We start from the raw sequence: 26,004 nt of genomic DNA on the forward strand, positions 1-26,004 counted from the left end.
ACATGGAGACACAAATCTGGTAAGTAAGCACTAAGGGAGATCCTAAAGATGACCAAAACTCTTCAGCCACTTATCAATAGGCCATTAAGAAACCCCAGGTATAGCTCTGACTTTGTAACAGATAAAGGGGGAAGTGACAGAACATGAATATTATGGATATCTGATGGTGCCTGTGGATCTATACAAACATAAAGCAATGCTTCAGGAAAGTGTCAAAGGTGGGGGAGATGGGGTGGTAAGGAACAGGCTGAAGGCTGGGGACAAAGGGAGAGGAGGAGGGATAAAAAGGCCAGAGTGACTTCAGCATGTGAGGATCCATGTGCCAGAGACCAGAGTGGGGACCACAGGCCATCAGGACTGTGTGCCCGATGTGCCAGCAGCTGTGAGTGCACGAGAGACCATGTTGTCAGCAACAGGAAAAGCAACGATGGATCACCAAGCTAGTAAGTCTGCATCAATAACTGGAGGTCCCAGAATGCACATCTATGTGTGAGAGGTCACAGAGCCACTGACTGTAGGGACCTCTGTCTGTTTATCTTCTCAAAGTCTATGCCAAAGATGGGGACAGGGGCCCTGGCTAGGCATGCACAGCTGGGCTCCAGCAGCAAGGCAGGACAAGTGCCCCAGCCCTCAAGGCCATCAGAATCAGCAGGGACTTCCTAACATACCTTAACAAACATACTTGTGAAGCATTTTTGGAAAGACACTGTCAAATTTGTTTGACCTTTACCATTTTGTTTTCTCATTAATTTTTCCTCTATTAGAGAATACCACAGAGTATCTCTTAAACTGGTATTTTAAACACCTGATTAACAATTTAACTACTGCATGCAATTTTTACTTCAGAACAAAGATCTCTGAACCTACATTCATGTTAATTTCTTCAACTGCACCTTTCAGCCACATCATCCTCCTACATTTGACCTTATGAACAAACTTTAAAAATGCCTTGAATATTAATACAGATAAATCTTACAGACAACATACATTCAAAGATGCATAGTACACTACAACTCCTGAACTGTTTGAACCATTTATTAGAAGAATAGAGAATATAGAATGTAGAAACTCACTAATATTAGAGCGGGTAACAAGTGGGTGTAAATGATACAAATATCCCTGAGTATCTTAGACACAAGTCTCACTTATGCTTAAGATTTATTGACAGCAGCATATGCATTGCATTTTTGTTCAATAAGCAAGATGATGTAACATGGAGAGGAAAACAAACACACGATGCAAGAAGCTAGTTAACACTATCTGGAATTTTGCTTTGAGTAAAACACATTTTTCAAAATCAAGATTTTATAAAACGTGTAAAAGATTGAAGAAGGCATAGTTAAAGTTACCACTTATTCACATCACCTCCATTTCTTCTGTTATTAAAGAAATATATTACACCAAAGTCACTTCATTTAAAAACAAAACCAACAAAAAAGTCCCCATAAATTTACATACAACAATAACAGGGGAAAAAAAAAAAAAAAACCACTAAAAAAATTAGCACAGTCACAATCTGAAATTTAGAAGAGTCATAATCTGAAAAACTGCCCAGGCCCAATATACGTTTACTAGCTTTGAAATTTCTTTGTTGCTCTAAAGGCTACTCCTTTTTGTTTAGTATTCTAATCTGAAAAATCAAATACCATAACCTGGTATTTGGAACAAAAGGACAAGGTAGAGATGCAGTCTGTGCAGAGACCAAACACCACGGAAGTCACAAACTAGAACAGTAAACTACAGAGAGTTTAAACTCTAATAATTCCATTACGCTGACCTTAAAGATCTTGGCTAACTAAATGAGTGAGCACATAAACACCATCTGCTTGCAGAGACAGAGGAATCTGAGATCCTCAACAAATGCAGATGAACCAGTCTTCAATACAATTCATTTGTCTTCTTTATAAGACATAACATAAAATCTATGGAAGGATTGCTCTCTTTTAGCTGGTTGCTGTCAGCACTGATATGAAAACTGAGAAGTGATATATTATTAATAGGGAACATGCAAAATTATGGTGTTAGTGTGAAATGTCCCAGTGTCAGAAAACCATCACTTCTTGCCTACTTGTCTGACTCTCACAACTCCAGTGAAAAGAGAAGAAATTTACTGCTATATTCACATCAAAGTCCAATGGCATTTACTGATAAACCACATTTCAGATCAGAGTTAGCCACTATGCAAAAAAGAAAAATTATCCTTCAAATATAATCAGGAGATTATAATCTCCTGAGCCTTCATGATCCGAGAAATACTGAAAATAGCTTCACCGAGTTTTTCTAAATTTGCTGGTAATCCCTCTTATATGAACTGTGTCTTATTAGCAATGTTATCATTACAGGTTTTTTATACAGCCTGACCTTAGATTACTTATATTGTACTTAGTTTTTACATCTGGTTTACAGACACAGAAATGCAGGTCCTACTCTGATATTCACAGCTCACTCTTTCTAGCTGCTGAACATCTCCTACCCTCAGGAACTCAGCAGACACTTCAGATACTAAAAGACTCATATGACTCGCACCGGTATCTTGGCAAACAAACTTAATACAGAATCTTTGGGTTAGAAATTTATAAAAGCCAGGCTTTCAATTCAAGCCTACAATGTCTGAAGCCCAGGTTGCTTTAACATTTGATACATCAGCATTAGTAATTAAGTAACACAGAAACTGATCTCTTTGCCTTATCTTTGATGTATGTTGCTAACTTGCAGAAGTGCCAGTATATAAACAATGATATATACGTATCTCTGCCCAGAAAACTTAAATTTTCTTCACTTTGAAATAAAACCTCCAGTAGTATATCATCTGGGTCCAATTTGTTATGTGGCTTCTGTATGGTTGAGAGTAAAGCTCTTTCTCACAAAAATTAAGCATCCATATGTTAATGCCTGAGGAATTTCACAATCACACTTCAGATGAGAAATGTTTTATTTTTCATGCTCACCATCACTCAAAATTTAAATGCTTATAATTCTGTTCCCTTCTGATATTTGAGCTCCCTGCAGTCAGTCTTGACTCCCAAAGATGATAACTTTCTTATGACAGAATACTATAGACCACACTTGCTCCTACATTTTCACAGCAGTTTGGGATAATTTTTGAAAGCTAAAAGGCACCATCCCATCACCTTTTTTTTTTTTTTTTCACCAAGTCAAAAAATTCAAAAACCTTTTAGCTACAATTGCAGAAAAATGTTTCATCATTCAATTCAATTAGAATATCACACACAGGAGAAAAAAGAAAAATATTTTTAAATGAACAGGGTATTTAAAAAACAAAACAAAACAAAACACAAAAACCAGAAAGAGAGACATTTTGTTTATGTAATGAAAAAACCACTAATTCTGCATAATGAAAATTCTCAAAAGCTGTATTTGACAAGTTTTAACTTTCACGTTCTATTTTCAAAAAACTGTTGGCTTTGATTTCTGTCCAAAATAGGGGAAAAATACAACTAGTAGTAGCAGTAAATACTATACTTAAGTCAAATACCAAGCAACTGGAGAAAAGCTATGAACAAGAAGTTAAAATTTTTTATGATTTTCTGGAATTTGTAAAGGGCTGCATACCTATTTAAAACCTGAAGTGTCATTTAAAAGAAGAGACTGGTGCTGCTAGAAACAGAGTAATCAAAACCTATAAATAACAGGAAGCAGATGCTAACATTGCCTGCACTGGTCTTCAGAAAATTCATGAACTTGGTAATCAGTTTCTATATTGAGCCACAGTGGAAAAAAAGCATTACAAATGAGAAGCGCTTCAGAGAAATCTTTAGATGTGAACAGAAACAATTTGAAGAAAAAATCACTCTGAAGCCATTAACAGGAGAGTTTATCTTAATTAATTTAAAAATACCTACATTTTATTATATAGTATGAGATGAGAAAAGGCTTTTAGCTTTTTTAACTGGCAAGACCTTGATTCAGGATTTTATTCAGAAAAGCAGGGCTTCAGAGGTCTTTCAAAAGTGGAGGCCACACACAGATTTGCACTGCAGGGATGCACAGGACACACACACTTTGATTCAAGACATATTTTAGCAGAAGTAATACTCCTAAGTCACATACAAGGCCTTCAAGATCAACCCACAGCATATATACACAGCATACAACCACTTTCCCCACCGAAGTCTAGCCATTCTATTGGAAAGGGAGATGGAAGGTGGGATATAAATGTTTGTGAATTACAGTGTTTGTGATTCAGTTGCCAGTAAATAACCTCTCACATCCACACTGTGAGCGGCACTAGATTATCCGCTTCTCCTTTCATATTCTCTAGGCTCTATCTTTTTATAAGCAGCCAGCTGCAAAAAAAACACCGTATCATTCTGAAACATCCCTGAGACTGGTGAAAACGTAAATCAAATCCAGGTCACTGCTTTTATTTATACATGCCTGGAATGGAGGAACTTAATAACTAAACCTACAAATATTTCAAGCTTGCTTTGTAACTTGAACAGAAACGGCGAAGCCTATCTGACTGATGAGATGGCATAGACATCCAGCAATCTAGTCACCTAGGGAATAGGATTGAAGATGTGATGACAAAAATTGATTTCTACAGGTCTGGATACAAAGTCATGTCTGCCTCAACCAGAAGTACTATTGCCTACACTTCCTAAGATATACTTCAGCTTCCCACATTTTCAGATATGTTTCAGGTAGGAGTATGATCACAGACAGACCTGGGATGGAGAATTTTTTTATTTCTATCTGCCCCAACCTCAGAAAAACAAACACACAAACCTTCTGGAAAACATTGCTGAAAACCTCCTCATTCATGTATTATCAACTTGAAGTAGATGATCTGATCATCTGCCAGTACATCCTGAGGTGCCAGCTATGTAAAACTCCAGAAAACATGTATGCACCGATTTTGGATATTCCCCCAAATTTCTACTTCAAACAGGAAATGCTTGAATCAATAACAGTTCCATTATGGCCACATGGAGATACTTTCAAAGGTGACATGAAAGTAAGTACCTTCATGTCCAACAGACACTTACTAATCCCTCTCCTAAAATGACAGAAGTGTAATTGCCAGTGATACCAAATTTCACTTGTGAATAAAAGGGGTTTTTTATACTTCTTGAATTCCAGATGGTCTCATAATTGGTACCAAAGAGGAAAAGGAGACAAGCTGCTGCTGTAAAATCCTTCTTCAAGCAACAAGGGATTGGATCTGAAGCTCCATCAACCAGGGAGAAATCTCCAGTTGCAGTGGTCTCTCATATGTGGAATGTAGCGTGCTAGAGGCAAAGATAGGAAACTGTATACAGTGTCCTGGATATAATTTCTAAGCAGTTTATCTGTTTTGCTCAGTTTGTCCTCAAAAGCAGAGGTACAGACAAATGAGGAGTAGGGAAGGAAGACAAATTAAATAGAAGGGATAAAGACTTCTCACACATACTGCTGTCCATGCTCCCTAGGCATTGCTGACTATTATAGATGCAATCATCAGAAATGGCCAACAGATTATGGGTATGGAAATGGCACTTCCTCCTCTAAAGTTCCTCAGAAGGGTTCATTCTAAAAGTGGAACAGCATGGATTATATGGGTGCTTCTTTTTAGGTATTCCTTGAGAAATTATTTGCCTCTTTCGGGGAGCTAATAATTAACTCCTTTTATAAGTAAAGCCCTTCCACCCAACTCAGGTTTTGAATACCAGGAGACATTTTGCAATTGCTGCTGTGATCATTGACAGTGCAGCTCTATTAGCAATATATAAGCCACCTGAAGGAAGTTGTTCACACCAGCAGCTGTCTCTCACCAAAAAGGACGAAAACATGACAAGAACAGATGGGAATGAAACCCTAAGACTCAGGCCAAACTGAAAAAGGCAGAGTTAGTACCTGTCAACCAATACTTGATAACCGCCTATTCTAAGTTTAGTAATAGACAGAGAATAGCAGCATCCTCCTAGATTTGTCTTTGACCTATTAGGAGAGCATTTTTCCTGTGTCGTATAAAGTTACTTTAAACTTACTCCTACAGCAGTGGGTGTCACAAGGAATTATCTCTAGCCACATAAGAAAGATTTCTGATCACAAACTGAATTGCTTTGAGACTACCAACCTGGAGGAGAAAGCTATAATTTGTTGTCATTGCTCTCAACTCTACTGAAGTGGAACATCTGCAAATTTTACACAGATCTAGACAGTCATCATTTTTAGGTTCTTACTGTTTGCTAAAATTAGAAAAAATGGTAACAACTAGGATGAAAAAATAGGTGTCTTCCACTGCTGTGTTTGTTTATCATTGCACAGCAGGTAAACATGAAGTTTCTACAGAATACACTGGATCATAAATAATTATTTCAAGACCATATTATTTTACTTTTTGTAAGAATAATTTCTACCTCATTTACAGTAAAATACAGAAAACTAATAAAGGCCATAAGTAGAACAACTCAGAAATGGCATAAGTGACCTGAGCCCATTTAAAGACAAACACACCCCTAAGTACCAACAGCGTTAGCAAACTGTACAGCTAGACATGTCATTCAGCAGATTTCTCCATTCACATTGATTTACCTTCTTATCTGCCTTTAAAAAAACCCCCACACAAGCATCACTAGCTTTAGCAGCAAAACAACACTACTTCAACACAATAGTTAGCAAACTGTGATTTATGCTTACAAAGATTGTTCTGATAGCTGCTAGACCCAAGATGAAACTTCTCTCCCTGATTTCATCGAGCAGACATTGTTAGCTGACTTGTTACTCTATTTTAGTCTACCTAAATGATCAACAGACACACCTAAATATTTTGTGGCTGATAAACATAAGAATGAAACACCACGTTCTACCAAAACCTCCCTTTTTAATCACTTTCAGTACACCAAAATGAATTGCACTGAAGAAAACTGGGGGGGGGGGCCCTGTGCACAAGGGGAAGCTGTCTTTCGGAGAAAAGGGCATTAGTTTTAGCCCAAGGATTCTCTCCTAAAAGCAGCATTTCCAAGACAGCATCACATAAATTCAGAAATTACAGAAACAAAATTATAAACTGGTGTGGTTTGAATAATAAAAATCAGCCGTCTTACTTGTAAGAATTTAAATTTATAATTAAGATTGTGAATTACAGCATACAGCTGCAGAGTGCAATATTAATCTCCACTCAGGAGTAGTGAAGTTTCTGAATTATATGAAATATAGCAGTTATTAAATGTTTCTCTAAGTCAGAAAGTTTGCTTTTTAGCTTGAAGGAATATGTCATCATATCATTAAAGCAATATACTTGCCACACGTTGCCACACACTTAAAAAAAAAAGGTACTAAAACCCCAATTCAAAGAAACCGAGATAGACAAAGGACTGTACCACAGAGGTTGCACCATTGAACAGAGAGCTATGAGCATTAAAGTTACTGAATTTCAGAGACTTTTGAAAGATGTGACTAACAAGCATCAGAAAAAATAGCTAGAAGATGATTTTATGGTGTGACTGATGGTTCTTGGCATACTAAGTTTCATCGTGGAAGAAAACATTGCAAATTCTGCTTCCCTGGAATTGTCTCAGTTCGATACACCAATAAAACTCATCAAGTAACTACTTGATGTTAGTCATAAGGTAACTACTTGCACAACCGAGAACACTTCTGAGCACTCCAAAGATTGTAACAAACACCATTTCTTAAAAAATTTTAAAAGTTTGATTTCAAAATTAGAAGTCAGATTCATTTTGCTCCCTCTGTTACAGTTTCAAAACCATTTTTAAAAGAGCATTAAGAATACCAATATAAGAAAGGTTACTGGTAAAGTGTTTTCTTATCAGTCTTAGAGCACTGGCATCTGCAGTATCTGGGGAAGGACAGATCCTCACCAGTGCACGTTGCTGCAAAATACCATACATCTTGCTTTAATTGCAATTGTGAAACATCACTCTGTACCAACAAAAAAATATGTACACAAAGCAAGTGTTTCTGATCTCCTAAAATCCACTGCAAATAATTTACACTAATTAGAACACTTCTTAATGTAAATAAGCATTTCTATGATCTCTATTATAGCAATTGGTATCATGCCACAGTGAACATACCACATTTCATTTACAATTTTAAATTATTCAAATTATATTACAAATAACAATTTATCTAAGTACACACAGAGAAAACTTCTATAAAACTTTACCTGAAAGTATGCCATGAAGAACAAAACATTTTGAACTGTAATTAACACATGGTCTCACCTTCAGTGAAAGTGTGGAATTCTCGGAGACCTTTGCAATGGCAGATAAAATACCGCACATGAGTGCAGAAATCAGCATCATCACTCCAACTGCTGTTAACCAGGACATACTGCAGAAATAGCATAAACTTTCTGCTGATGTGCATACAATGACGTGTACTGCACATAGCATTAGACACATCAAGTAAAACAGCAGAGAGAACAGTGGAGGGGAGAGGGGCACTTCAAATTCTGCCTGGCTGCTCAGGGCTTTTGGAACACTGATCAAAAGCAGCAGCAGAACCTAGAAAAAGAATAGAGAGTTAATACTTAAAGTATTGGGGTTAGCTATAACATACACTGAGAATTCACACAAAAAAATCATACTCTTGTCATCCATGTCATGCTGCTGAAGCATATATACTTCATCAAAAAAAACCTGTGAAGAACTAAGCTGTATCTTTTGCCCTCAGTAAGATATTACTATACAAATGGGAGAACCAGAGATTGTGTTTTCATTTATTATGGGCTTGGGCACAAAAGTTACCAGAGTTTAATGTGCCTCCTCACCTGTGGTAATGATCACATGCATGATCTTCATTCTCTGCAAAATAAGAGCTTTAACCCCCAATATCAAAATAGTTCCTAAGCAAACAAATTCAACCCATCATTTGTCACCTGTAAATGCCTGAAGTTACATACACACTCTGCCAAAGGCAATTCATCTCACAATGTGTGAAATACACATACACAGAGATTCCGCTGAGTTAAATAGCTTCCCAGACCAGGGAAAATTCTCACAGTATCACACAAGTGGTGTGATGCATTTCAAGGTTATGAATTCTCCTGATACTTATTATTTGTACCTCTCCTCATCTTAATTTGATTTATTGCTTGCTTTTACTTTTGCTTTGCTCTAACCTGCACACAGATGCAGAATCCCACATTTCCTCTCAGGTAACTGTAGCAGAGGAGATGAATAATACCGTTAATAATCTCTGCTACCCATGTACAAACCTTTACAAGTAAAGGGAAAATTCAGCCACATGCTTAAGTGCTTTGCAAGGGGCACAGATGGAGCTACTACTAGACTGAGCTTAATCAGCCTGTGCTAGGGGAAGATTAAAACAGATCAAGATAAAAACAACTGTATCAGACAGCTGCTGTGATCTTTCACTGCCTCTTGTGAAGACCTCTGATGAAAATTCTTCCAATACAGTGAGATATAGTAAAGTAAACCAAAAATAATCCAGTGCATTGCAGCAGTCTTCCTTCTTCTTCATATTCTACTTCACACAGTTCACTTGGTTATGCAAATATGAGTTTCATAGTATCAAACTGGCTTAGGTCTTACCTTTTAACAGAGCACTTACAATTAAAACAGAACACTCACAATAGGAAAATACTCAAATTGAATTTATCTAAAAATCTAAATTTTGAGCAAATGCATTATTACCAATTCATGTCCTAGAGGTTTTCTCCTCATCTGAAATACACAAAAAATAGCATTTATAGCATGGTGTAGTTTGAAGTCACCTGTGAGATTCCCCACCCTTATTTATTCAGTGAGGGTGGAAAATCTGTATCAAGACCAAAAGGTTTTGGAAAGCAATGCAGTTTCTTGAATACTGCACCAGACAAAAGAAAAAACTTCAGCAATTTTGCACCAAGTCTTACAGTGATGCTGAGCAAGCTCTTCTCAACCAAAATTTTCATGGTCAGTAGCTACATGTTTCTTCTGATGAAGGCCTACTGAGTAAAATGCAAGCACATTCCAGAAAAAAAAAAAAAATCCAATCCTTTGGGTCCAAAGTAACTGTCAAGAGCCTGAAACATAGGTTCACAAAACAAAGGAATAAAAAAGAAATTCAAGCACCTCAGCTTTGTGCTGAGTTTTGTCCACCTCCAGATTTGCCATCTGTAGAGCGGGAACAGAACCTACCTCTCAACTTCCAAGGGCATTGTGGAACTAATTCCTGCAAAGTGATAGGCAGAGTGATAAACCCCACTGAGCAGTCTACCATAAAGCCATTTCAGATGTATTCTGTACATAGGGAACAGTGCATATAAAATAAAGCATTTTGTCCTGACAGGACAAAGGAGACTCAAATACTGAATAGCTGCTCATGTACTGTTATCCACTCCAGGCCCTGAACAGGACCAGTACTACAGTGATTACAAAGTCTTGTACAGGACCACACACATGCAAGGACTAAATTAAGCTTGTAGTAGGTATTTCCATCCTCGGGAACAACACTTATTTTTACAAAAGTTGATGCTTGTGTCATCTAAAATGTCAGTGCAAGCTTCTGCACATGAAAGTTTAGTGTCCAGGCATGATATCCCTTCAGCATGGTTCTCAAAGCATTACCACAGAGGCTATTTCCAGCATTTGGGATTTGCCCAAAATTACAATTGCAGTGAACTACTTAAAATTTCAGATATGGGATATCTTACCTTTATTGCTACATGAGACATGAGTGGCAACGCTGCACCTTACAGCAAGTATTTATTTCAGAGTTCTACACCTATCAATCAACTGTTCAAATAACAGTTCTTGGAATTGTGAAAACTGCCCACACAAGATATTGCCTGTTCTCAGCAGTTACGCTTACTGTTAGATAAAGGGGAGCAGGTAGGAACTTGATTGCCAGACTTTTTTTTTTTTTTAATGCAGTAAGGCTACTTAAAAAGTAGAAGGTTAACACGGGAGTAATTAAAGTTGTAGCACATGTGCATATTTACAGTAACTAGTTACACAAAAACATATGTAGCTTATATCAAAAGCTCTCTTGAATAATTTCAAAGTCAAGTTACACTGTAAAAGGAGTATTAATCTCATTCAAGTGAAAAGTCAACCAACTCTAAAGAGTTCATACTTGGTAATTCTAAAGGCCAGTAAGAGTATATACTAAGTAGTCAAAAAACAGAAACTTTTATGTTTGTGTACTTAGCTTTTTCACAGAAAAAATTTTTATACCTCTATAATGATCACAGTCCCCACCATCATCGAATACATATCATATTGTGCCACTTGTTTGCTTAGTGAAGAACTCAGAATCTTCAGTGCCTCCAAATATTGCTTCAGGACCTTTTTGCCAAGATTTAAGAGTATTTCTGAATTATTTCCCTCTAAATACAGTCTGATCCAATTACCATGGGACTTTTCTGCTATCTTAAAATGTTCATATCCAGGATCTAAGGAAGGGGAAAGAAAGAAAAAAAAAAAATGAGGTAAGAGGATCCATGAACAAAGAATGATTAATTAGAGATGTGATCATATTTTTATATTTGCTTGTATAGTATTAAAATAAATTGCTATGGAGGTTGAAACTTTTTTCATACCTAGAAAGTTACATTATATTCCTGCAGCAAGACCATAATGAGCCACTTATTCAGAATAAAAACAATTAATCCCTAATCTGATAAAATGTCATGACTTCTGAAAGTGCCAAATGTATTAAAATATCCATTTACTGTTACAAAAGGTTTCCAGGACAAACATTCAAATGCTTTAAAGGCTGAAAAAAGTAATGTTTTCCACTGGAGCCACTCATCATCCAGGCCATATTGTACAAGCCAAGAAGGAAACAATAAAATAGCTGATCTCTAGAGGAAACACCAAAGGACACACACACCACATTAGGCACCTTGATTTTGCTGCAAAGCTAGTGAGAGTCAGTTGGTAATACAAAGTTACACACACAGGATATGAGACTTTGAAGGAGTAATAGAAAACTTAGTAGCTGAAGTGCAGTTTGGCTTCAGGCATTTGGACTATGAAGCTGGTACAAAGCAAACCTTTGCAGGGAAACGTATTCTACTATATTATTCTACTATAGTGTAAAGACGGCTTGCAGTCTAACTTGATTGATGCTGCCACCAACCTATGGAAGCAAGATTCTTGTGGCAGAAGGTGATTTCATGATGGCCTATCTACATTTTTAAAAATTCTGATCTGAAGAAAAATAAACAAAATCCAAAACAAAACCAAGCAAATAACGTTTAAGAAAATCGCAGAAAAAAAGGAAAAAAAAAACCAACCTCCAGGACATATACCTGTTGTCTATACCTAGGTAATGTATTCTTGCAGAAATGTAGTTTTGATTAAGTTTTCTGATAAAAATATGCAAAAACAGGACTGTGGGTGAACACTTAAAACACATATAAAGACTGGTCTGCTTTCAGAACCGGGGACGAGGACAAGACTAGCACTAGACTATGTCCCTGAAGGAAGTTATCTTAAATCAACCACTGAATTCTGTGGGTTCAGGTTTTAATTTAAGTATGCTTTTAAATATAGGTACAGAGACATTACAGTTTCTTTTCTCTCTTATACTGTAGAAACGTGTCTGCATTACTTTCCCTAAATTTATTTTAAAAGCTTGAATGAGGACAACAGGAGACACAGGAAAGAAGCAAACAGTCAGATCACATATTTTTGGAAGTCCTTTGCAAGTACAGCAGCAGTAGCTTTTCTCTTACATGTATTTCCCCTCACTGAATCCACAAAATCTTTATACCAACAGTTCTGGCTCATACATGCCAAAGGATAGGTATGGAGAGACAATGATTCATGATGATTCAAAGGACACATAAAAGTACTCTACAATTTTACTCTCCCACCAATTACTCTTGATTTTCATCATCAACTTTCCCACCACTAAATATTTACACAAAAAGCTGCAGCACAAAAAGGTGCCTGGATAGCCTTTTTACTTCTCAAAAGACATATTCAGCAGTGACAATAACTAGATTCTGCAGGTGAAAACAGAAGACCATCATTTTGTTCACACATGGAAAAAAATGTGAACACTCACAACAAACATAAAGATAAAAAAGGATTAAACCAATTTCTGCCAAAATCATTTTGTGGATCCTACATACACCTGAAGAGCATTCTATTCACTTCATGTAAGTTTAATTTCAAAAGCATTTATTTAAAATGGAACATTAAGGTCAGTTTCTGTGTTTATTGTAAACGTGGGAAAAGGTGTTGTTCCTAAAAGCACTTAAGACATGTTTTCCCTCTTTATTTTACAGGTGCATCATCCCATACTCCAACACACCACATGATACTTAAAATATTGGTCAATGTGTATAGGATACCAGCCCAACATAAATTCAGTTGAAAACACAAGGAAAGCAAGAGCATAACTTTCACGGAATCCCAGAATCACAGAATTGTCTAGGTTGGAAAAGACCTTAAAGATCATCCAGTCCAACCATTAACCTAACACTGACCGTTCCCAACTACACCAGATCCCTCAGCACTATGTCAGCCCGACTCTTAAACACCTCCAGGGATGGGGACTCCACCACCTCCCTGGGCAGCCCATTCCAACACCCAACAACCCCTTCTGGAAAGAAATGCTTCCTAATATCCAGTCTAAACCTTCCCTGGTACAACTTGAGGCCATTCCCTCTTGTCCTGTCGTTTGTTACTTGGTTAAAGAGACTCATCCCCAGCTCTCTGCACCCTCCTTCCAGGCAGTTGTAGAGGGCGATGAGGTCTCCCCTCAGCCTCCTCTTCTCCAGACTAAACACCCCCAGTTCCCTCAGCCGCTCCCTGTATGACCTGTGCTCCAGACCCTGCACCAGCTTCGTTGCCCTTCTCTGGACACGCTCAAGTCAATGTCCTTTTTGTAGTGAGGGGCCCAACACTGAACACAGGAATCGAGGTGCGGCCTCACCAGTGCCGAGTACAGGGGTAACATCCCTTCCCTGTCCCTGCTGGCCACGCTATTGCTGACACAAGCCAGGATGCCATTGGCCTTCTTGGCCACCTGGGCACACCGCTGGCTCCTGTTCAGCCAGCTGTCAATCAGCACCCTCAGGTCCCTCTCTGACTGGCAGCTCTCCAGCCACTCCTCCCCAAGCCTGTAGCGCTGCTGGGGGTTGTTGTGGCCCAAGGGCAGCCCCCGGCATTTGGCCTTATGGAAACTCCTCCAGTTGGCCTCAGCCCATCGCTCCAGCCTGTCCAGGTCTCTCTGCAGAGCCTCCCTACCCTCGAGCACATCAACACTCCCACCCGACCTGGTGTCAGCTGCAAACTGACTGAGGGTGCACTCAATCCCCTTGTCCAGATCATCAATAAAGATGTTAAACAGGAGTGGCCCCAACACCGAGCCCTGGGGGACACCACTCGTGACCGGCCGCCAACTGGATTTAACTCCGTTCACCACAACTCTCTGGGCCCGGCCATCCAGACAGTTTTTTACCCAGCAAAGCCTGTGCCCATCCAAGCCATGAGCAGCCAGTTTTACCAGGAGAATGCTGTGGGAAACAGTGTCAAAGGCCTTACTAAAGTCAAGGTAGACAACATCCACTGCCTTTCCCTCATGCAATAAGCAGGTCACCCTGTTGTAGAAGGACATCAGGTTTGTCAAGCAGGACCTGCCTTTCATAAACCCATGCTGACTGGGCCTGAGCATCTGGTTGTCCCTCATGTGTTGTGTGATGGTACTCAGGGTGAGCTGCTCCATCAGGGCACCAATGTCAAGTTCAGAAACCAGTATCTTTAGTTTCACTTCACATTAATAATCCTAGCTACTTCCCTGCATTAACTTATAACTTAATGATAACTTAAAGGCAAACCGGCCAATTTGGAAATTTTTATATAATGATTCTATCATTATCTTCCCATCCTGCAATCCTTATCTTCTTATCTAAAAGAACAGTGAAACATTTGCTGTACAGTTTCAGATGACCAGGTTTTAAGCAATGACTGAAGTAAATTTGGTGTCACAAAGACCAAAGTTACAGCTGATTTTTTCCTCCTTGGTAGATCAACAGTGTACAGTGTACTAGACTTGGGAAAAAAACCCACTATGTTCTTTGTTAAACCTTTTCAGTAAATGTACATTATTAAATCCAGAAACATTTCACATTTTATTTCAAGTGAATGAAGTATTTCTATTCACAGTTCTTGTACAGCTATGAAAGAATTGTGCTTACTACTTGTAAGTCTTTTATCACTACAAGACATTTTGTGATATACTACAAGCTGAATTCAAAGTAAGAATTTTAGAAAGTAATGTTTAGTCCAGTTTGGTCTAACAGACTCCAAAGCATGATGATTCTGCTATGCAGGAGGCTTGCAGGTATCTGCTAGAAAGTACAATTCAGCCAGCAGAAAACACTTGCATATCAAGACAGCTGCCAGTGCTCATGAAGACTTTAATTTCCCTACCATAGTTCCTTGAACAGTGGATTCTCTATAAAGTTCCTCTTCCATATATTTGAAATAAGAGTTAAATATTCATACTTCTGAGGAAATCCAAAAATCCAGAAAGGATCATTTAAAATGAGCTTTAATCAAACTGAGATTTGACATGACACTACTTCATTAAACAGAACACTGAAATGAGTTCAAGTTATATTTTGAAATCTAAATAAAGTCTCTCCACATCATCTGGTCCTGTTCTGCTCCCTTATCATGCTTTTTGTGCAGCCTCCCTCTTAATTCCTTTTAGCATCTTTATTATACCTCTTTCCATGCTACTGCCCACCAAACCCATTCTGTCCACATTATGAAAGATGACTGTTTTTAGTCAAACCCACATTCATATCTTTGTTATATATTGTGAATGATGTAAAGAGCCTGCAGAAAGGAATAAAGGACCACGGTTAACAAATTTCCTTTGACAACTCCAACGATATCTGTTCAGTGGCATATTTGTATGTAGTAAGTATAAACTGAGAAGGGTCACAGACTCTGGATTGCTGGAGAAGCATTTTGGTAACTGGTGGGTAACATTTGCAAGTCACTCCTGTATGGGATACTCGCAAGACAAATCAAACTTGAGGCAAAATCCAAAGAAAGCTTGCCCAGTTACAGGTTTCCCAAAGCACTGGCAATGGTTTATTTGCATAGTATTACATTAGCAATTTCTGCTTCAGCCTCCTTTCAGTGTTATCAAAAGCAGATGGCTACGCTTCCCAAGCATTTAATAACAATTTCACTTAGTTCCAGGCACAGGCAGCAATCATTTTGAAAAAAAATATATAAATAGAACAATGGATAATGTAAAAGTGACTTCTCCAGTTTCATAATTATATAAACCTCCCAGTAACAATCAAATTATTTCAGTCAACACATTCACCTAATACAAGTTCAGGATTAGTTCCAAAGTGAAAAGTGGAGAGTCATTTCAATAACAACATCCAACTTGCTCTCAAGTGTGACTTTTCTTTCCACTGTGAAGTCCCTTTCAAAGAAACAAACCTAATTCATCATTCAGATGCATTTCCAGAAGTTCAGAACATGAGGGAAGCATTACTAGATACCTACAGCTGCTTACCTTACACTGAGGTATTTAACTTGCTCAGAAACTCAAAGTCCCAGAGTGTGTTTCTAGATACTTCTCCTTTCAGCTTAATTTTTGCCAGTTGTTTTTAGTGGCCTTTTCCAGAACCTGTTGTTGTTGTTGTTGTTATGCCAGTTGGTTTTAGTGGCCTTTTCCAGAACCTAATGCCTCACCGTTTGCATTCATTAGTATTTCTGAAAATAATCAAGCCCATATTTGAGCTTCAAGTTCCTATTTTAAAATTTAATTTACCTGAAGATACATTTAACTGGGAAGATACCTTTGTATCCCAATAAATCAAAAGCCAAGTCCCCTGAAATGCTGTACGACCTCTTGGTTTGAAAATGCATGTTTGTATGAGCAAACACTGGGGAATGAAACAAAACAAAACAAAACAAAAGAAGTTACTGAGTTGTCTTCATTCTGTTCTTTATTAACTGATATACTTAAAACACACTTGAAGACAAAGATATCTTTGTGTACTGTTCTGGTTTGTTCTTAACATTGGAGTGGCTGAATCCCAGGAACTCCATGGCTTCTTCATGAAACAGCATATAAAGGTTATTCCACCTTCCCATCTGACTCTGATTCATCTCATTAACATCATGCTTCCATCTTTTTGCGTAAAAAAGGAAATTAACATTGCACCAAACAATGAATGTATACATTATGCTTACAATGCCTGAATCTTTTCTTACCATGACTCAGTCATCATATTCAAGGTATTAATAGCTGGTGCCCTATCTCTCTGCTGCAAATTACAATACAGTCTGCAGAAATTTCATAATTTCCCCTTTAGATTGAGCTGAAGAGTTGAAAATAGTAATAATTTTAAAAAGCAGCAAAGCTTAGGGTATACCTTCAAGTATCTTTCACTTTAAACTGAAGCTCTAGTCATAGGCATTTCTCTTAGTTTTCAACTGAAATGTTACGATCCACCAGTTGTTACTAGCCAAGAATCTGCATTGGAAAGCTTGAACCTGCAGCAGCAAATGTTGTCTAATTAGCAGAGATGTCTAATTGGGTTATCTTCTGGTGTTTCTTTCTCTCAAAAAACCTGTCAGCACACCTTGTCTGTGGAATTCCAAAATGGAATTGCCCAAGACTTGTCAGCACAATTTTGATGAGTGACTAGATGGTCCACAAATAAAAACCAAAGACTCAGAGCAGGGTGAGCTAGAGCAGATTGCTCAGAACTGTGTCCAGTCAGGTCTTGAATGTCTCCAGATATGGAGACTCCATAACCCCTCTGGGCAACTCATTCCAGTCCTGACAACCCTTACATAAAAAAAGTTTTCTTTAATTTAAACAAAATTTCTTGTATATCAATTTACGCCCACTGCTTCATCCATTCACTGGGCGCCACCAAGTAAGGCTTGGTTCAATCTTCTTTATTCCCTCCCATCACATATTACCTACACTGGTAAGATCCCTGCCAAATCTTCTCCTATCCAAGCTAAACAGTACTAACACCCTCAGACTCTCCCTGTATGACAGATGTTCAAATCCCTTCATGACCTTCATGGCCATTCGCTGTACTGACTACATTATATCCATGCCTTTCTTGTACTGGGGAGCCCAGAACTGGACCCAGGAGTCCAGATGTGGTCTCACCATAGCTGAGGAAAAAGGAAGGATTGATCTGCTACTAACTATCCTCCTAATGCAGCCTTGGATGCTGTTTGCCTTCCTTCTGCAAGGGTCTATGGCTGGCTGTTTAACATGGTGTTCCCAAGGATCCCTTGTCCTTCTCCACCAAATGGTGCATGGGATTACTTCTTCTCAGGTATAGGATTCAGTATTTCCCTTTGCTGAATCTTAAGAAGTTCCTGTCAGCCCATTCTGCAGCCTGTCAAGGTGCCTCTGAATGGCAGCACACCCACCTACTCTATCAATCACTCCTCCCTCCAAGTTTTGTATTGTCTGCAGACTTACTGAGGGGGCACACTGTCCCATCACCCAGGTCATTAATGAAGATGTTAAACAGTATTGGCCTGTGTCAGTAGGGATTGATCACTAATGACTGGCCTCCAGGTGGACTTTGTGCTGCTGATCACAACCCTGTGAGACCAGCATATGAGCCACTTTTCAGTCTACCTCCCTGTCCAGTTATCTAGCCTGAACTGAAAGAGGTTAGTTAGTTGAAGCAGCTAAAAGCACCATGGATGGTGAATATGGGGCTTCCTCAAGTTGCCTGAAGACCTATTAATTCTTGTCAATCAGACTGTCTGTAGCAGACACCCATAACAACATTGCCCATGTTGGCCTGTTGACTAATCCTGACCCAGAAGTTCTCAACTGTTTCATTATCCACCTCCGGGGCAGAGCTCCATGTGCTGCCACTGCTCTCTCACACAAAGGGCAACTCTCCCTCCTCATCTTCCAAACTCACAATCATAGAATCATGGAACGGTTTGGGTTGGAAGGCAAGGCACCTTTAAAGATCATCTAGTCCAGCCCCACAACCATGGGCAGGGACATTTTTCACTAGATTACCACCAGTTACTGTTTTCCACTTGGACATTGAGCCATTGACTATAACCTTTTGGATGTGGCCATCCAGCCAATTTCTTATTCATCTAAGAGCCCATTCGTCAAACCCATATCTCTCTAACACAGCAGCAAAAATGTTGGGGGAGGCCATATCAAAGGCCTTACAGAAGTCTAGCTAGATGACATCTGTAGCTTTTCTCTTGTCCACTGATGCAGTTACTCCATCATAGAAGGCCACCAGATTAGTCAGGCACAATTTGCTCTTGGTGAAGCAATGCTGGCCACCTCTGGTCACCTTCCTGTTTTCCATATGTTGTGACATTTCTTCCACGAGGATCTGTTCCATGACCTTATCTGGCATAGAGGTGAGGCTGACTAGTCAGTAGTTCCCAGGGCGTTCCTTTTCACCCTTTTTAAAAATGGGCATCCTTCTTGAAGATGAATCTGACTACTGAACATTAAGACTTCTTTGCAAGATAATCCCTTTCCTATAGGAATCACAACAGATATGCATAAATGTGTATGTGCATGTAGTGGGACAGGTGGGATGGCAATAATCTTTACTTAGAAGCCATCCAAACTAAAGGGCCATTCATGCACACTTTTAAACTACAAGCAGCACTAGTCACTAAATTAGTGACATTTTCTTTAGTATTTCTAGGGCCAAAAGTATCCACATCAATCAACTAACACTAAACAAACAGCCTATCTCTTTTCCTTGCCAATCTTAATTTTTCTGACCAAAGTGTTAAGCTACAGCCCTGCACATCTAGGACACTCAAAGAAAAAAAAAGACCCTCTAAGAAGTTTACAGCAACAGGGAGAATTCACCCTAAGACTCTGCAAAGAAAGCTGCGATGACTTGGATCCAGTTCCATGTTACTGAGACTCGCTATTAGCAAAAGGAGAGAAGCTCATCACGGATGCTTTGCACCCCAACCCCTTTCCAGTAGGGTAGCATCTCTAATAGCAGTTTGCAGTCACAAGCAAGTAGCATAAAAACTTCTCACATTTCCACCCTCAACAATTTTGTTTTAATTTCTCGGAAGAAAGATCCAAATTGAAATTAAGCTGCTACCGGACAAAAATATAATCAAAGTGAACATATAAACCAGAAGCTGGTAGAAACTTCAGTCTGTTTCACCAGTGCTTGCACAAATATTGTCAGATGGAGCTTTCTGTTGAAATTTTCAGTAACATTGCCATATCCTGAACTCCACCAACAAGGCAAGTTTCCTCAATACAAATGCGTTAAGTAAGGAAATCTTTCCAGAAAAAAAATTTTGGAGTAGATGGACCATAGGTCCCGCTATTGACATGTTGCTACCATAAATGACATTTATTTTGCTGGACTCCTGGACATGGTTTAGTTATGCTAGAAGCTGTGATGTTGAAAGTTAATTAATTTTTGACCTACAGTGATCATCTTGCTAAACTTTATATTGTTACCCACTTTAATGTGCATCCTCATCCAGTTAATGATTCAATAATTATAAATCAAGTGACAAGGACTTCAAGCTTCACAGTCACTTTAAGACAACAATTTCTAATGTCCAAGATAAAATATTTTCCCTCATCTTCTGACTCAAATTTTTTCACATAATTATCATATTAACTTGCTTACTTATACTGCACTTTGTATCATGCTTCCTAATAAAAGCTAGGTTTATTTTTTCCACTTGTTTTTTATTCTTTCCTCCAAATACACACACACATATGTGTATTTTTAATAAGCAATTTACCCTAAATTATTTCCCAACTTGACTTGAAGCATATTTTTATTTAAACTAGAAAATTCACTCCAATGTGCTATTCTTCCAAATAGCTCAGAAACAGTGTCATATGTAGGATACCTCACAAATAACAGATATGAAACCACCCAGATTTAACTACACTGGCAGTTCTACTTTAAGCTTACTCTTCCATATTATTTCTGCTCTTTTGCCTATTAGAAGTAGTACTGATCATTAAAAACTCTGTGCCAGAGTAGGTTACAGTAAAGACTAATCTCAGTATCATTTCTCTGAACACTGCTCTCAACTGAATGGCTAATATGCAGTGCCAGGCTATACATTTGAACCTAAAAAACTACCCGAACTGTGTTATAAATAATCTCTTTTTTGTATACATAACCTTCTTTTTTAGCTGATTTACCTTTTTCATACGCAGCTGTATTCTCTTGCAGCAGTCTGCTAAGCTGGAACCCATTCAAGTGCACAAAACGTAGTTGTTCTCTCATTGTTGTGCCTCCCAGAACTGGCAATATAAGGTTCCCAACATTGTTTCTTGAAATTGGTAGACCAAGACCTACTGCCAGTGTGCTAGCTATATCAGTTTGTTGCACAAGTTCAGGTTGCGTTAGAGGACCTAGAATAAACAAAAAAAGGAGGAAAAAAAAAAAAAAGAGAGAGGAAAAACGTATTTCAATAACAGGCCCATTCTGTCCAGAGACAGCTGGCATCTTGTTAGTTCCAAAATTTTTTCACTGGCATTAGATCAGCTATTTCAAGTGATCTAGAGAGCCGAGTGATCTTTTTCAGCTGCGTCCTCTGCTGTTGTAAGCTCAAAATTTATTCAATTCTTAGCAAGCATTACTCTTCAATGCTAGGAACTACTGTAAACACAACATGAATACTGAACAAGTAAGAGAAGAGATGGTCTACGAGATTACTTTAATATCAAGTTGCATCCTACATCTTAAGACAGTTTGATAACTTCTACATTAGAAAGAATATAAAGCACTACTGTAGACTAATTTAATGCATGAATGAAGAATGAGAATCTAATGCTGACAGCATTCTAGAAGCTTCTTGATATAATGACAACAGCTCAAGATTCAATTAATAACAGGTTGCTAGGCAAGCAGCACAGAGGTCAGGTAAAGAATGATGAGGAACAAATCCATGGCTCCATGAAAGCAAACACAGTGATTTTTAAAGGGTTTTGTGCAGGAGTCCATTACCTTACTGCAGTTAATCAGGATTAGCCTTCAGTCCTACAGATATCTACATGCATCAATGATTTCACTACAGAAGTACCCTTTTGTTTAAAATTGTCTTGCCAATTGTTTCTTTGTGTGCTTTACTAGTTACATAACGGCGTTCTTTTATTATGCTTTTACCTTGTTCTCTTTGTAACTCCAGGCATTGAGTGGGTTTTGACTGACATACAGTACAGAAAGAATTCTATATACAGTCTTTATTACTATCAAGGATCCCTTTAAGTGCATTAGAACTTCTCTCATTTCTCATCTAGCTCTGATTAATGCCATACAGAATGCCATCTGTAATCCCTAAAGCCTCTTTGCATGAGTGCCTGTATGCCAGCAGTTTTCAGATTTCATCTTTAAAAGCAAGTTCTTAACTGGTTAAAAAAAGCCGAACTATCAAATGCATTTAGCCAGTCATGGGTGACACATAATTGTAGAAGGCTACACGAGTTAATATTCTGACAGCACACTAAATGCAAAAGCCCACAGGACTTCTATTTTGAGCTCTACCAAATTAACCACAGTACGTTTTGTCTACAGTAGGATCATAAGAAGCAGTCACTAGAATTCTGATTACTGTAGCAATGAGAAGCAAGCTGCTGGATATTTACATGGGCATCATTAGAAATCACAAACTTGATCCCAAAAGACAGGTGTATTGTAAAAACTGCACATCCAGTTTAAACCTAACAGAATCTAATCCCAAAGAAAAAGGGATTGCATTTACAGAATCTACATTCATATGGCCTGACTGTCAACACATACCAGTGAAATTTATAAAGCAAAAACTTACCTGAGAGCTTTGGTCAGCTCTTGACTTTGTTCTGGTTTATATCTGAAAAGAGTTCAATGACTCCTCAAGAATGCTTTCTATTGCAGCTGGATAATAGCTTTATAAATGACAGACAGATAAATGTACTTCCACTGTGCTGCAGGAACCTTCAGCAAGGTAAACAAGGCAAGGTTCTGCAAACAGGCTTTAAAAGCAAGGAAATCAGATGGAAATGAGCAAGAGGCAGAATGAAAGGCAGAGGGAAGTATTATTATGAAAAAAATATTCACTCCTGGTATCACTACCTTTCATCAATTCACTCAGTCAAGTAGTTTATTTAAGCAAGACTCTACAAATTAGACTAAAGATTCTCTACCACACCTTTCCCTTCTTTCCTCTTACATTAACCTACACAGAAAATGAGTTTCAGAAGCAGATAAACTCACACCAATGATTTAAAATTAACTGCCTGGCCAGTACAGTAAATGCACTCATACTCCATTTTCTTTCCTTAATGCTTAGCAATCAATAGTCACATTTTCACAGTTGTCATCTCTCCACCTTTCACAAGAGCAATTCTTCCTCTTTCCTGTTACTCTCAGCATGAGAAATTGTCATCCTGGTTGTCTGAGAGAGAATGGAGGTCAGAGAAATATTCTGGCCAAGAAAGACAAAACTCACTTCAAATAGGATGTTACTTCTAATGCTATCCATTTACCAGTATTCCAGGATCCTGACAACAGATTTCATTAGCTCTCAACACTCAAGAAGGACAGTGCTTCACAAGGTTATCATCTGAGAAATACCCATTATCTCGGTGGTTACAAAACTTAAGTCATGGTTTCACCACGACACAGATGCAAACTCCAGCTAAAACCAGAATTTTAGGTCACACAAAATGGGCCTTGACAGATACCTATACAACAAACCAAAGTACTTTTCAGGAAGAATTCTAGAGCTAATATAAATTAGAGATGGCAATGTGTTCTAATAAAGCTCAAGCTTCTTTGATCCTTACCACTTCTCTTTTCAAAAGCGGAGCTGACAAACAGCAGTGGTGTGTACACTTCTCCTTCTGAAGAACCACCATGACTACCTGTTTCAGACATCCCATGATCCCCACAAACAACTAGCAAATTGGGCAGAGAAGCTTCTTCCTGCAAGTCAGAGAAATAAATTTAAGTCACTGTACAAACAAGCTGCGTACGTATAATGCTTTGCTATCTTTATCATTTTAACACATAATATTTGTCAAATTCCATTTTTTAAATTTACTCACAACACCTGAGGCAGATTACAAAACATGTCTGCAACAAGGTGTTATGTAGCAATATCTATTTTTAACAGTTAAAGCATGCATACATATCTAACATACTTGTCAGTATGTTACAAAAACCACAAAAAAGCTTTTAAAAAACTCCTTATTTACAGAGTCAAAAGTAAATGTCTAAAGATTTAAATAAACGTCATCGTACTGTGGGAAGAAAATCAGGACCCCAGGAGCACTAACAGAGAAGTATTCCCCACTTCTATTTCTTCAGCTTCATTGAATTTTTAATATAAGTGCTAAATTACTGATATTGTAAATATTAATGTAATAGAAATATAATATAAAAAAATCTTATTTCTAATAGTCTCTAGTCTCTCAAGTGCTTTTGGGGTAGAAATCTGACATGACTGATGTCAAATTATGTTTCTTTTTCTGAAGAGAAACATAAGCATAAATGAGGCCTGTTGCAACAATTCTGAGCTAACAAATCAAAGATGGCAGAAAATAAAAATGTTATTCTCTAACAAAGCAACTTTTTGTCATCTCTACTTATTACCAGTACCTGTTGTATCCAAAAGTAAAGTGCTTTTATTACTTCTGTATCCTAGGATTGAGATAAAGGCTTGCATATAGTTGGCAAAAGCAAAACATATTAAACAAATACAGCAAAACCACTGCAACGTTCCTGAGATTATAACTTCCACAAGCAGGATTTAACCTCTCTTTTCACACAATCACAGAATCATCTAGGTTGGAAAGGACCCTGGAGATCATCTAGTCCAACTGTTCACCTAGCACAGTTCCCACCTATAGCATATCCTTAAGCTCCTAATCAACTCTACTCTTGAACACCTCCAGGGATGGGGACTCCACCACCTCCCTGGGCAGCCCATTCCAACGCCCAACAAACCGTTCTGTAAAGAAATGCTTCCTAATATCTAGTCTGAACTTTCCGTGGCACAGCTTGAGGCCATTCCCTCTTGTCCTGTTGCTTTCTACTAGGCTAAAGAGGCTCAAACCCAGCTCTCTGCAGCTTCCTTTCAGGTAGCTGTAGAGGGCGATGAGGTCTCCCCTCAGCCTCCTCTTCTCCAGACTAAACACCCCCAGTTCCCTCAGTTGCTCCTCATAGGACATGTGTTCCAGGCCCTTGAACAGCTTTGTAGCCCTTCTCTGGACGTGTTTGAGTAACCATATGTCCTTTTTGTAGTGAGAGGACCAAAACTGAACACAGTAATCAAGGTGCCTTGATTATCACCAGTGCCGAGTACAGGGGTAAGATCCCTTCCCTGTCCCTGCTGGCCACGCTAGTGCTGACACAAGCCAGGATGCCATTGGCCTTCTTGGCCACCTGGGCACACTGCTGGCTCCTGTTCAGCCGGCTGTCAATCAACACCCCCAGGTCCCTCTCTGACTGGCAGCTCTCCAGCCACTCCTCCCCAAGCCTGTAGCGCTGCTGGGGGTTGTTGTGGCCCAAGGGCAGCCCCCGGCATTTGGCCTTATGGAAACTCCTCCAGTTGGCCTCAGCCCGTGGCTCCAGCCTGTCCAGGTCTCTCTGCAGAGCCTCCCTACCCTCGAGCACATCAACACTCCCACCCAACTTGGTGTCAGCTGCAAACTGACTGAGGGTGCACTCGATCCCCTTATCTAGATCATCAATAAAGATGTTAAACAGGAGTGGCCCCAAAACCCAGCCCTGGGGGACACCACTCGTGACCGGCCGCCAACTGGATTTAACTCCGTTCACCACAACTCTCTGGGCCCGGTCGTCCAGACAGTTTTTTACCCAGCGAAGTGTGCGATTGTCCAAACCTCGAGCAGTCATTTTTCCAGGAGAATGCTGTGGGAAACGGTGTCAAAAGCCTTGCTAAAGTCAAGGTAGACAACATCCACAGCCTTTCCTTCATCCAATAAGCAGGTCGTTCTGTCGTAGAAGGAGATCAGGTTTGTCAAGCAGGACCTGCCTTTCATAAACCCATGCTGACTGGGCCTGAGCATCTGGTT

General features: G+C 38.9%; 1 protein-coding gene across 11 annotated transcripts in view; it reads right to left on the reverse strand.

Annotated features, from left to right (window-relative positions):
- PIGG (phosphatidylinositol glycan anchor biosynthesis class G (EMM blood group)) overlaps nt 1-26,004 on the reverse strand; it is a 103,625-nt gene that overhangs the window by 68,781 nt on the left and 8,840 nt on the right. For 6 of the 11 annotated variants that reach the window (XR_012635493.1, XR_012635492.1, XM_074931483.1 and 3 more), the window contains exons 5-8: nt 23,752-23,890; nt 21,127-21,339; nt 11,151-11,368; nt 8,193-8,474 (exon numbers count right to left, since the gene is read on the reverse strand). Coding sequence is in view for 9 of the 11 variants with exons in the window: in XM_074931483.1 (XP_074787584.1) it covers nt 8,193-8,474; nt 11,151-11,368; nt 21,127-21,339; nt 23,752-23,890 (852 nt within the window). In the remaining 2 variants the exon portion in view is untranslated. Of the gene's footprint in view, nt 1-8,185; nt 8,475-11,150; nt 11,369-16,789; nt 17,095-21,126; nt 21,340-23,751; nt 23,891-26,004 lie in introns of those variants that run through there. The other 5 variants (XM_074931486.1, XM_074931485.1, XM_074931490.1 and 2 more) reach the window with 4 other exon arrangements.

This window comes from Athene noctua, chromosome Z (genome assembly GCF_965140245.1).
Source record: "Athene noctua chromosome Z, bAthNoc1.hap1.1, whole genome shotgun sequence".
NCBI classification, from domain to species: Eukaryota; Metazoa; Chordata; class Aves; order Strigiformes; family Strigidae; genus Athene; species Athene noctua.